At 48.3% G+C, this 13790-nt stretch overlaps 1 protein-coding gene across 1 annotated transcript in view; it reads right to left on the bottom strand.

Annotated features, from left to right (window-relative positions):
- Nucleotides 1–11272, bottom strand: part of LOC101349994 (zinc finger protein 135-like) — a 46201-nt gene extending 34929 nt beyond the window's left edge. The window contains 2 exon segments of the mRNA XM_023741206.1: nt 941–1070; nt 11237–11272. Coding sequence (XP_023596974.1) covers nt 941–1070; nt 11237–11272 — 166 coding nt within the window.
- Between the last annotated feature and the right edge of the window lie 2518 nt (nt 11273–13790).

Here is a 13790-nt window from a genome sequence, read left to right on the forward strand (position 1 = left end):
TAAAGAAGTAAGACCAGTGAAGCATATTATATATATGTATGGGGGGAGGCCGAGGAAGGAGGGAAGGAAAGGAGGGGAGGGGGGATGAAAGGGGAAGGGAGGAAGAAGGGGAGAAGGAAGGGGAGGGATGGAGAAAGGGAGAGAGAGATTTATATTAAGGAAATGGCTCACGCAGTTGTACAGGCTGGAAAATCCCAAGTTTGTGGGTCAGGCATCAGGCTGGAGGCTTCTCCTGACTCAAGAAGCTGCAGGGGCTGATGAACCCAAGATCAGCAGGTTAGCTAACAGGCTGCTGGCTCGTGGGCTGCGAAGGCTAACAAATCCAAGATCGGCAGGTAAGATGGCACACTGCTGGCTCAGGTCCCAAGAACCGAAGGTCAGATGATGATGGGCGGAATGCAGGATCCATAGCAGAGCAAAAGTCGGCAAGCTCTACCAAAAAGTCCGAGCCAAGCTGACAAACAACCTTAACCATCACACTCTTTTAAATAATTATCTATATGTGATCAAATTGACAACAGCAACTTGAAAGGATAGATGAGAAGCTTAGGGGGGCAGTGAGTTTGTGTTAATCATGGTGAAATAGTTTGGGAAAGGTTGTTGAGAAAGGTGGCACAACTCGAAGAATATAACTAATGTCACTAAATTGTACATGTAGAAATTGTTGAAGTGGTGTATGTTTTGTTGAGTATATTTTCACCAATGAATAAACAGGTAGATAGATAATAGATAGATTATAGATAATAGACAAATAGATGATAATAGATAATAGACAAATAGCTGATAGATAATAGATACACAGACAGTAGATAGACAGATGACAGGGAGATAGGTAGGCAGGTACACAGGCAGACAGACAGGTAGAACAGATAGACAAATAGAAAAAAAATAAAGAAGGGAGGCTGTGCATCCCCCACCCGGGAGAGAGGTGAGGTCTTACCCAGTGAGATGCTGAGCCTCCAGGTCTCGAGCATCACCTCCTGGTACAGGCTCCTCTGCGCCGGGCTCAGCAGCCCCCACTCCTCCTTGGTGAAGGTCAAGACCACATCCTCAAAGGTCACCGATGATTCCTAGAAAGTCAAACAGAGGCAGCATAGTGGGTTTGGGGCTGCTAGATAGGAACAGTCACTGTCACTCCATTACTGGACAAGGTGCAGAGAGATTCAACGCCCAGGTAACAGAACATCTCTCGATGCCGACCTGTGTGCTGGGCTGAGAAAGGAGGCAGATGCTGCCCCTGACGGAATCCAATGGGAGTGTGGGAGAAAGAAGCCTCCTACACAAGAAACCTTTGGGGAACAACAGGAGGGTAGGACAGCCCCATGTGGGCTGTGAGGGGCAGACAGTAAGTGTTCTGGGACGTCAGACTCTCCTGTTATCCAATTTTTCCACGACCACAGGCAACTACCAGTCCCATCCACCCTCATGCCAGATACTTGACCCTAGAACCTCAGACTTACAGCCTAGAAGGAAAGGGTGAGTTACAGGTAGGAAAGCTGTTGATGTTGCACCCAGTCACATTTGTAGACTTTTCAAGTTATGCCATGGTTATCTGATGTTTCAACTTTTTATGTTATTGTTGAGTGAAATTAAGTAATTTATATTGTGTAGAAAATCTTTCATGTTATCGAGATGTTCACATCTGGGAAATGATGACTCCAACAATGCCAGCAACAGGAGCCGGGCTTCACTGGTCCTCTGTGTGTGTCCGCCCTAAGCTGAGGGTTTTCCCACTCAGGAGCCAGACTCCCGGGTTTGACTCCAGCCTCTCAAATCGGGAACTGGGCAGCTGTATGATCTTGGGGAAGTCATCTCACTTCTTTGAGTCTCAATTTCTGCATCAATACACAACAAAGAGTCCTCACTTCAGCAAATGGTTGTAAGAATTAAAGCAAACACGTTCACAGAGCAAACACGGGAGTGCCCGGCTCCTGCTGGTGATGGATGCACCTTGCTTGGTTTCTTTTATTCATCCTTCCATAAACCAAACCAAGGAGCCCTGGTGGTGCTGTGGTTAATCAATCAGTTGCTAATTAAAAGGCCAGTGGTTTGAACACACCAGCCGCTCCATGGGAGAAAGATGTGGCAGTCTGCTCCTGTAAATATTACAGCCTTGGAAACTCTATGGAGACATTCTACTCTGTTCTATACGGTCACTATGAGTCAGAACAACAAACAACATAAAACAAACCAGTTGCTTTTGAGTTAGTTACAACTCGTGGCAACCCCATATGTGCAGGGTAGAATTGCCCCATAGGGCTTTCAAGGCTGTAAATGTTTACAGAAGCAGACTCCACATCTTTCTCCTGTAGAGTAGCTGTGTCAAACTGCCAACCTTTCAGTTAGCAGCCAAGTGCTTAACTACTGTGCCACTAGAGCTCCTTATGTAGTAGTAGAGATGCTTTATTCTGGCACTCAACAGTTCTGGGGCTCCGTTCTCCAGACCTCTCCCAAAAATATAATCCCAGTTTTCTGTATGGCATGTAAGGTTCTTAATTGAGGGACCTGGCTTTGTGTGAGTCACACTCCCTTCCGTTACCCAAAGCATTGCCCCTTAATTTCTACCTGTTCTATACATTTGGAAATCCATACACAAGGTTTTCTCTAAATAAAACCAGTTGCCTTTGAGTTGATTCCAACTCATGGTGACCCCGTGTTTGCAGAGTAGAACTGTTCCATAGAATTTTCAAGGATGTGATCTTTCAGAAGCAGACTGCCAGGCCTTTCTTCCTAGGCACCTCTGGGTAGTTCTGAACCACTGTCCTTTCAGTTAGCAGCTCAGCGCATAACCAACTGTACCACCAGGGACTCCCAATCCTTCTCCATCCATGAGATGAATGCCACCATCAGCTCCTTGTCTGCGGTATGATGGATTGTTTTTGAATGGCCTCTCTCGACATGATCTTGTAACTCCCACCCAAGAGATGAGGTACGACTGTGCAAATAGGGTAATTGTGGCCCACCAAGGGCATTGGTCAGTTCTGCCATTCGCTGGGCTTGAAATAAGCCATCCCAGATGCGGGAAAGAGAGGATCCCACCACCACCAGGGAAGGACAGCCAGGAGTGAAGCACATCCTTTGGACCTAGGATCCCTGCACTGAGACACTCCTGGAACCAGGGGACAGAGAAAGAGAGAGAGAGCTATAACACTGAAGATGGCAAGAAGCGGTGGCAGAGAAACAGCTGCAGGAGAGACCAGCAGGAGACGGTGTGGTGGGCTTCCTGGCCAATGGAGTGAGAAAGCTGAGTGCCTTTGGGACGAGGCTTACTGGCAGAGTTGGGTGCTTCTGGGCACTTATTGGTGGAGCTAAAAGAGCTTTGTAACACTTGCCTGCACAGGACTGAGGCCAAACGACCAGAGGGAGGTGTGCCTGTGGCTCGCCTGGGAAGAGGCTGTCCTGATGGAAGAACTGCATCCTGAGTGTTCCTGAGCCTGAATTGTAACCTGTTACTTCCCTAATAAACCCCATAATTGTAACTATTGTCCATGAGTTCTGTGTGGCCACTGAAACGAATTACCAAACCCAGCAGAGAAGTAGAGAGTGCCATGGGAGGGACAGTTGGTGTCAGAATTGGTAGAGATGGCAGAGAGAGAGAGAAGGCATGTCTGGCTTCTACCTCACAGGAATCAGCCTTGGACTGTTGATCTTAATTCTCCTTCCCCCTTGTGGAGTTAGAAGAGAGGGGATGCCGTCCCCACGCCGTTTTCACAACTGGCATCAGAAGCAGGATTTGTTACAATGGCTCCAAGCTCATGCAAGCTTGGGACTTTATAAGAGAAAGAATGAAGGGGCTTTGGAAGTGAAACTTTTCTTAGGTGGTTACTTTGGTTGTTGAGGGGAGAAAAGCCGCATCTAGAGTGGCCTGGGACAAAAGCCAGGCCAGACAAGCAGAATGATTGATAGGGGGGCAGGGTCTACTGATTCCACCCAGCCAGAGGCCCAAGACCATACGCATATAAATGGGAAAATCATTAAGGTATGGAGAAGATGAAACTGGAATGTTTTAAAAAAGGGTTATATGTTTCTCTGAATATACTGTGGATATTGACCTAGTATTGCAAAGCAGACCTAAATGTATGACAGAAACGAATACCGGGTATTACAGATTACATAAAGCATGTAACTCTGCCTTCAGCCAATACTTGATTTGGTATGCTAAAAGGGGAACGAGAGTTGCCAAAGAAACACAGGCTGTTTGAATGCAGTAGCCCTGTGTATACCTGAGCCCCAGGGGAACTCTTTGGAAGTCAGGAAATTTGTATTTGAAAAGACACGCAGAACCACAACAGCTCTGAGACAACAGAAAATATGCATTTGAAGGAAGGACCTGCAGAAGAAAAAAGTGACTGTTTTGCTTTTTGAATTTCCAGCAAGCAGTTTGTAGTTGGATGCATCCAGGCAGAAAAAGTCACTGTCTATCAGAAGGAACCTCCTTCCCGGACTGGAAATGAAAGGGAGCTGGTGAGTAGACAGCTTGGTATGCTTGTAGTGACCACCTGAGTCCACTCAATGAGTGGAAGTGGGGTAAAACGCAGCAATGAAGAGATGGGCAGAGTTTGGACATGTTCCACTGGCACCCGTTGACTCAGCCAACAAAGGCTAGGGATGAGAGGGAGACAGGAGGGGCTGGCTGGTCAGAAATAAAAGGAGTTGTATGGACTCCTGAGTTTACGGTGAAACCCACAGACCTACCCCAAGGGGGCTAGGGATGAAAGAGTGGGAAGGGGCTGTCTGAAGTGCTGGGAGGTGTGCATGAACTCTCAAGTCTAAAGCTGCTACCCACTGTGACCTAACTGAATGGTTAGAGATAAGCTGACCAGAACACAACCAAATGAAGAGAAAGATATTGACGGTGTGAGCTGGTGTACATTGCTGCAATTTGATGGCTTGCTTTGGACTGGACTTTGCTTATGAATGCAGATCCTCAAAGTTCCAACAGGAACAGAAGATTCTTTGAAACCAAGGAACATGCTTATCTCCTCAGAACACTGGTTTGATTGGGACGGCCAATTTAAAAAGTGGCTATCTAAAACAAGGGGAGATAAAAAAAATCAAGTGACTGGCTTACATGCTTTTTGGGGTATGCTTATACTCAGAATGAGAGGGACAAGGGAGGATCCCCACTGAATAGATTCCTCTTTTCCTGATGGGTCTGCAGAAGGCGGGGGGGAATGCTGATAATTTATATAATTCAGCTGTGAGTGTTGATTGTTAACAGGGTTAACTGTGACTGTAAAAACTAATTGTAGAAGCTATAACTGTGACAGAGTGGAACTAAGGGGTAGGCACTGATGGACTGGAGCACAGTGGTTGAATCCAAAGTCCCTTAAAGGTTTTGCTATGCTGCTACCTCTTGAGGCTCAGAGCAAGGGAATAATCTTGTCTCAGTTAAATTTTATCAGAGACCAGAAAGGATGAAGCTGAGATGACTTCTGGAAAACCTGACTAGATCGGGTGGATGCCTGCAGCAGACCTGAAAGGCTGGTACCTGAGTAACTTCACCCTGAGAACTCTTTTGCCTACTGAAGGACTAATTGTTAATGACAGTTTTCGACTGGTAAAATGATTGACAGGGGGAAGTTATCCTCCAAGTATGAAAGAACCAAGGCTAGAAAAGTGAAGGGATGGTCTGTAGTGCAAGGGATCACTTTTGTGTGGCCTTTCTCACCATGGTCTTGTAACTTCCATGCAACTGATTAGATGAGACTGTGCAAATAGGGTTATTGTGGCCCACAGGGGGATTGGTCAGTTTTGCCATCCTGTCAGGCTTGAAATGAGCCATCCCAGAGGTGGGAAAGAGAGGATCCCACCACCACACCAAGGAAGAACAGCCCGAGCAGAGCGCGTCCTTTAGACCTGCGATCCCTGTGCTGAGCTGCTCCCGGAACCAGAAGACAGAGACAGAGAGAGAGCTGTAACACTGAAGATGGTGAGAAATGGCAGCAGGAGAGACCGGCAGGAGATGGTGCAGCGGGTTCCCAGCCCACAGAGCGAGAAAGCTGAGTGCCTTTGGGCCGAGGCTTACTGGTGAAGTGGGGTGCCTCTGAGCACTTATTAGCAGAGCCAGAAAGGGCTTTGTAACAGGGCAGCGCAGGGCAGAGGCCGAACGACCAGAGAGACATGTGCCTGCAGCACAGCTGGGAAGAGGCTGTCCTGATGGAAGAACTGTATCCTGAGTGTTCCTGAACCTGAACTGTAACCTGTTACTTCCTGAATAAACCCCATAACTGTTAGTATTGTCTGTGAGTTCTGTGTGGCCATTGTAATGAATTATCAAAACCAGCAGAGAAGTAGAGAATTATCAAAACCAGCACCATGAGAGGGATGGTTGGTGTCAGAATTGGTAAAGATGGCGGAGAGAGAAGGCATGTCTCACCTCCGCCTTGTAGGAATCAGCCTTGGACTGTTGATCTGGATTCTCCTTCCCCCTTATGGAGTTAGAGGAGATCAGATACCACCCTGCCATTTTTACCATGTCACAGACAGTGACTGGAGGCTCAGGGGCTCCCACAAGTCACCCAGACTCCTATGTAAAAAGCAACATCGGGACTTGAACTTGGGTCTCTGTGGTCCAGGGTCTATGGGAACATCCATAGATCTCCATCCCCACAATGAATCAGCCTTGACAAGGAGGGTATTATGGATTGACGTATGACCCCCCCCAAAATAAGTGTTGTAAATCCCAACCCTTATACCTGTGGAAAGGAGCCCTGGTGACACAGTAGTTAAATGCTTGAATGCTAATCGAAAGCTTGGAGGTTCGACCCACCAGCCGCTCCTCAGGAGAAAGACCTAGTGATCTGCTTCCATAAAGATTACAGCCTTGGAAACTCTATGTGGCAGCTCTACTCTGTCCCATGGAGTCGCTATGAGTTGGAATTTACAAAGGGTTTTTTGGTTATACCTGTGGATATAATCCCATTTATGAATAGGGCTTTCTTTGCTATGTTAATGTGACATGTCAGTGTAGGGTTTGTCTTAAATCAATCACCTTTGAGATACAAAATGAGTAGATTAGGCACAGAGAAGTGAGCACAGATGGGGAAGACAGATACCACGCCACATGAACATGGCCAAGGAATCCAAGAACAGAAGGTGAAAAGAGACAAGGGCCCTCCCCAGAGCTGACAGACAGCAAGAGCCTGCTCCTGGAGCCATTCAAACTTCTAACCTCCTAAACTGTGAGAAAATAAATTTGTTTGTTAAAGGCACCCACTTGTAGTATTTCTATTATAGTAGCACTAGGAAACTAACACATATGGGAAGCATTTCTAATCATTCTTGCTGTGAAATCCTTTTCAGTCACCCCTGCAAATATTTCCATGGATCTGAACAGAGGGGCGGAGCCATCACCACCCACCTAACAGGTGAGCCACCACTAATCTGGGGACCGGCAAAGCCTGGCCCAACTCCCGTGTCCCCTGAGTTCTTCTGGCACCAGCAGACTCCCTGGGAGATGACACAATGAGACATCAGCCTCTCTTCCCTTCCTGAGTCCTACCAGCATATGGCCCGATGGCACTGGTACTTTCGGGACCAGGAGACATGAGGGAACAAGGATTATGTGGTTGTGACCATGAGAACATGGGCAGCAGCCTCTGACCAGCTACAATGTCTGTCCTGGGAGAGGGTTGGGCGGACAGCCGGCACACACTCTTGCCTTCTGAAAGTGGAGGAATCTTTGAGAACCAGAAGGCCCTCTTGTGCCTCCTTGAAAAACAAATGCTCCCTGCCTTTGTCCATAAGGGTCCCTCTATCCAGAATTGCTCCCCTTGCCCTCCTTGTGAAGGCCCCTGGATGGTGCAAATGGTTGCACTCGGCTACTAATTAAAAGGTTGGCAATTCAAACCCACCCAGTGGTGCCATGAAAGAAAGGTGTAGCAATTTGCTTCCATAAAGCTTGTTGTTATTAGGTGTCCAGTCGATTCTGACTCATAGTGACCCCATGTGACAGGACAGAACTGCCCCATAGGGTTTTCTTGGCTGTAATCTTTACGGAAGCATATCACCACATCTTTCTCCCATGGAGCCACCAGATGGGTTTGAACTGCCAACCTTTCAGTTAGCAGCCCTGGTGGCACGAGAGCCGAGTGCTGAACCACTGCACCACCAGGGCTCCTTATAGGCCACGGTGGAAGGTTTGAACTTCTCCTAAGTGTGCAATATGCCCCATGCAATACAGCACCACGCATTCTTCATGACCTATTGAGCACCTGTTATAGATGTGCACTGTTCTAGACTGGGGGTCCGGGGAAGAGGGAGGGAGGAAGCAGCAACCAGGAACTCACATTCCTGGGGCTGGAGACAGATCCTCAAAAAGAACCTGAATCCTTGAGCAAGATAATGTCAAACGGCACTAAGATATCCAAAGACAACAGAAGAGAGTGAGGGGGTCAGAGAGACTGGGGGCGACTTTAGAAGAGGAAACCCAGGAAGGTGTCTCTGAGCAGGGGCACTGGAGCGAGACTGGAATGAAGTGAGGGAGCCACGAGGACAAGAAGTGAATGACTAAGGCCATGTCCTGAGGATGACTGGGGCTCTGACGAGAGGAAATAGGGTGCTGGCTAGAGAGGAAGCCAGGCCCATTGTGTGCTTCCATCCAAATGCACACCTCGCTACTGCACTGAATATTTAAATATCAACCAATATTTAACTGACTCACTTTTCAGATACAAGTAAATGTCTTACATAGAAAAATGGAGTCACTGCTAAAAGTAGCAAGCCACCTCAGCTTGCAGTAAACGGGTGTTGTTGAATGCCATCAAGTAGATTCCAACTCATAGGGAGCCTATATGACAGCGTAGAACTGCTCCATGGCGCTTCCTAGGCTGTAATCTTTACGGCAGCAGGTCCTCAGGTCTTTCTTCCGTGGAGCCACTGGGTGAGTTCAAACTGCCAACCTTTTGGTTAGCAGCAGAGTGCTTAACTATTGTGCCACCAGGATTCCATCAACAGATAGTAACTGCAAAAATGAATCCAGTGACCTTCTTGGCTCCCAGCCTGTCTGAGGGCCCTCTTCATTCTAGCAGAAGAGCAGCAATTCCAAAAATGCTGCTCCTACTCTGCATTTGCTCCCAGGCTCCCCTTTCTCCTTTAGCCCACCGTTGGATACATGTCTGAGGCTGGGGAGACCCCCCAGGGCCGCAGTCCCCCAGGGTCCTAAGATCATCCATTAGGATGATCCTTATTGTTGTTGTTAGTTGATTCTGACTCATGGCAACTCCATGTGTGCAGAGTAGAACCTGCTCCATAGGGTTGTCAAAGCTATGACCTTTCAGAAGCAGATTGCCAGGACTATCTTCCGAGGCACCTGTTGGTGGGTTCAAACCGCCACCCTTTTGGCTAGTAGTCTAACGCCTAACTGTCTGTACCACCCAGGGACTGGTGTATGATCCCTTAGCCCCTAAAATCATCCCGGGGGAGAGTCATCCATCCCTAGAAACAGCATCCTGAGCAATGCTACCTGGCAGTGCCAAGCAATCGGAGACAAACAACAAACACATGCCCTCTCCAGTCCCACACTGCCATGAGGGGTGCCCTTCCAAGTCAGGGGGAGAAAGAAGTACAATTTCCATTCTAGACCCAGAGAGATGGCGGACAAAGGGAGTGATAAGACTTGTTCAAGGTCACAGCCCTGGGAAGAGACATGGCCAGAAAGGACACTGAAGTTTCCAGACTGTGGCACAAACACTTTCCTGAGGCTCTGTCCACTCAGATGGTGCAGGGACCAAGGGGTTCTGAGAAGCACAATTTCTCTCTTAATTGCATCATTGTGAAGACAAGGCCAGGGAAAAGGTCTCCCTGGACTCCATGTTGTTGCTGTGTGCTGTTAAGTCCATTCCAACTCATCGCGACCCTATAGGACAGCATAGAACTGCCCAATAGGGTTTCCAAGGCTGTAATCTTTATGGAAGCAGACTGCCACATCTTTCTTCCACAGAGCCACTGGTGGGTTCGAACACCAATCTTTCAGTTAGCAGCCAAGTGCTTACCGACGCACCACCAAGGCTCCTTTGGACCCCATAAATAACAGTAACGACCACAACCAGTACTCACAAAGCATTTTCTGGTTGTACTGAGCCGCATTCAGTGCTTGTCATACCTCGCCTTCCTCACCTCTCACCAGGACCCGAGAGAAGACCCTGCGATCAACCCCATTTCGCAGATGAGGAAACTGAGACCTGAGAGGCTTTGGACTCAGCAGACAGTCCTGCTGCTGAGCAGGGGCAAAAGGGGAAGCTGAAACCAGGTGGTCACTTCATAACCTGTTGCCCTGCTAGGACAGACTCACAGGCTGGGAGGGTGGCCGAACAGAGGGTGCCAAGTACTGCATGGAGGATGCAGAAGCCTTCCCCCCACCACACACACAGTCGACGCTCCACTCTCCATCCAGAGAAGTCTAGTAAGATGTAGGTCAGACAAAGGGTCAACAGCTATTTTAAAGCCTAGATGAGAAGGCTGGGGAGCAGGGAGATTAAGTAAAGGAAGTGAAATCAACTAGAACAGAAATAAGGAGAACATTGGCACAACATGAAAAATGTAACCAATGTCACTGATCAGGATGTTTAGAAGCTGTGGGATGGGACTGGGTTCTGTTGTGTATATTTTCACCAAAAATTAAATTAAATTAAAAAATAAACAAAACAAATGATCAGATTTAAAAAAAGAAAAATCTGGGTCAGAACACTGCCCTCCTGAGCTCCAAACCCACTGCCATCCAGCCAATTCTGACTCACAGCGACCCTATACGACAGAGTAGAACTGTTCCATAAGCTTTCAAAGGCTGCAATCTTTCCAGAAGCAGACTGCCGCATCTTTCTCAGGGGGAGTAGCTGGTGGGTTCGATCCTCTGACCTTTCAGTTAGCAGTCGAGGGCTTAACGGCTGCGTCAGCAGGGCTCACGCCACGGCTCCCACTACTCTCAAAATAGCACCAGCTCTGTCCCCTCGCTCTCTGTTCCCACCAAACAAAACGGAGACCTATTTTTCCATGAACACTTCCACCCAGCGCAGTCACATCTCCAAGCATTTGCACATGCTGGTTCCCGTGCCAGGGGCACCCTCCCACCTCGTTCCACTAACAGAGATGGAAACCCCGCTGTATAAACCATCCTCCAAGGGTCCCAGATTCAAAGGCATAGTGAGGGGAGGTCGCAGGGACTCAGGACAACAAACACCATGCTCTCAACGAGGCGCCGCAACAACATGGCTGAGCGGTGGAAGGAGTCCCTCACCTGCACCGGGTCCATCTGTACCACCGCCGCCGCCATGAAACCCTGTGGGCAGTGGGAGACCAGGGAGGGTCCCAGGGTTAAGCAGAGCCCGTACACTGCTCTGCCCTGGCGCTGGATCACCCCGGGTAGCACCACCGCAGACCCTCGAGCCCGCCTCTGTGCACCGAGACCTCGCTTCTCCTGGTGCCTTCCCGCTTCTGCCGGCTCCGGCTGCACCTAACGTGACTGCATACACCCCTGATCACGAGGACCGCACCAAGCTCAGCCAAAATGCACGCCACGAGGCTGACTCCGGAAGTCTCATCTCGCCTTTCACGTGGCCGGAAAGAGCCGGTGCCGACAGTCCTGGGCTATCATTGGTCTAGAGCTACTGCCTCTCTCACTGCCGAGTCTACTTACCGGCTAATGTAATTCTCACAGCTCCATCAGCCTCTGCGAGGGGCGAACTTCTTAAATTCCCGGGCAAAGGGCAGGGGCACAGAGAGGGCCTCTAGGAAATGTTTCAGGCGGGCAGGGATTCTAGGAGTCTTCTTAAAGCACCTTTCCCACTTCTAGGCAATGTATTCTGTAACTAACCAGAAATGTTTGGAGACTTAGTGTTTCAGATATTCCTAAAGGGAAACATTCCACATGGAAGCACCATACTACAGCGACGCTAGAGACAAGGCAAATAGACTGATGTAAAGGAATAAAACAGACTCACTTATATATGAGAAGGTCCCTGGGTGGAGGAAACAGTTTGTGCTCAACTGCTAACCAAAAGGTTGGTGGATTGAACCTCTCCCCACTCCCCCAGCACTGCTGCAGAAGAAAGGCAATCTGCTTCCATAAAGATGACAGCCAAGAAAATTCCATGGACCTCTGTTCTACTCTGTAACACACGGAATCTCAGTGATTGGGTATTGACTAGAGAGCAATGAGTATATATGAGAGATTGTCTTAGGCTGGGTTCTCTAGAGAAGCAAAGCCAGTAAAGCATATAAATAGAGACATTTTTATCAAGGAAACAGCTCATGCGATTGTAGAAGCTAGAACGTCCCAAGTCCGTGGATCAGGGTAGGGGCCTCTCCCAGTTCACGCAGCCACAGAAGCTGGAGAACCAAAGGTCAGCAGGTCAGAGAGCAGGGCTCCTGCTCACAGGCTGTGAAGGTCGACGAAATCCAAGATCAGCAGACAAGACCGCAAGGTTTCTCCTGATTCACGTAGATACAGGGGCTAGTGCACCGAAGATCAGCAGGTTGAGGAACAGGACTCTTGGCTCGCAGGCTGTGAAGATAGATGAATTGCTAGCTCAAGTCCCAAGAACTGGAGGTGAGACAAGAGGCAGCTGCTGGGTCTGGAACAAGCCAAAAAACTTGGCAAGACGAGCAGGAAGGAAGTAGCTGGCAGAGGGTGGAGAGATGAAGGCTGAGGAGGCGGTGAGCTACCACAGGCTCTGCCCCCGCTGGTACCACTCAGCAGATTCCATCATGGGGGTGATGACATATCAAATTTCAACAGGGAAGTGATCACAACATTATACAACTGCCAAAACACTGAGAATCATGGCCTAGCCAGGTTGACATACAATCTTAACCATCACAATCCACCCCTTGTCAACTTGGCACCTGTACACATCTCCTGAAACCATACATAATCTCTGAATAAAGACAATTACAATGTCATACTTGCACCTAACATGATACAACTAACGCGTACAATCGAAAACACACTAGCCCTGTTTACGTCTTATATTTTATAAGTGAAGGAAACAAAAATATTTGATGTACACATACAAAGCAGAAATACTCATGACAGTTACAGTCCCTGTTTCTGCAATTAGTCACATGACTGTAACTGGTATTTAGAACTACCTTCTTCACCACCAATTCTGTATTCCCTTTGCCCTCAGCAAGGACCTCAGCTGGTCATGGTTCTTTGTCTTGTGTGGAGACCCAAACCTTCATTCCTGAAGGGTCTGGGTTGTTAGTAGTCATGTCGGAATTGGGTTGCTGTAGTTTTCCATTGACTTTAATCACAGGACATAGTAGTACTAGGAGACACCCTAAAGGATCCCCTGCATTCCAGACATGCTCTTCTTTACCTCCATTATGTGATATCAATCCAATTTCCTCTTGGTAATCAGGATCGATCATGCCAGCCAGTATGGTAACTCCTTTCTTTGCCTGTAATCCAGAGGCATAAGGAACCCAAAGTAGCCAGGTGGCATTCTTAGCTTCCAGTTCAACGGAATCAGTGATGTGTCCCCAGGTGGGAGCGTTCCTCCCTTTGGAACTAAGACCTCTAGACCCATAGAGCATAAGGTCACAGGGACAGGAAGCGAAAATTTTGCAAGTGGGTCACTAGAGGTAATAGTGAGTGGTGCCACTCCCATTTCCACCGCTTGATTCCTGGACCTATGAATCCTAGCTATGGGAGAAACAGCACCATATATTGGACACTGGTTTAGAGCATATACAGCCTCCTGGAGAACACTACCCCAACGCTGCAAGGTATTGCCACCTAGATGGCACTGTAATTGTGTCTTTAGAAGGCCATTCCACAATTCTATCAA

Source organism: Trichechus manatus, unplaced genomic scaffold, assembly GCF_000243295.1.
Source record: "Trichechus manatus latirostris isolate Lorelei unplaced genomic scaffold, TriManLat1.0 scaffold00176, whole genome shotgun sequence".
NCBI classification, from domain to species: domain Eukaryota; kingdom Metazoa; phylum Chordata; class Mammalia; order Sirenia; family Trichechidae; genus Trichechus; species Trichechus manatus.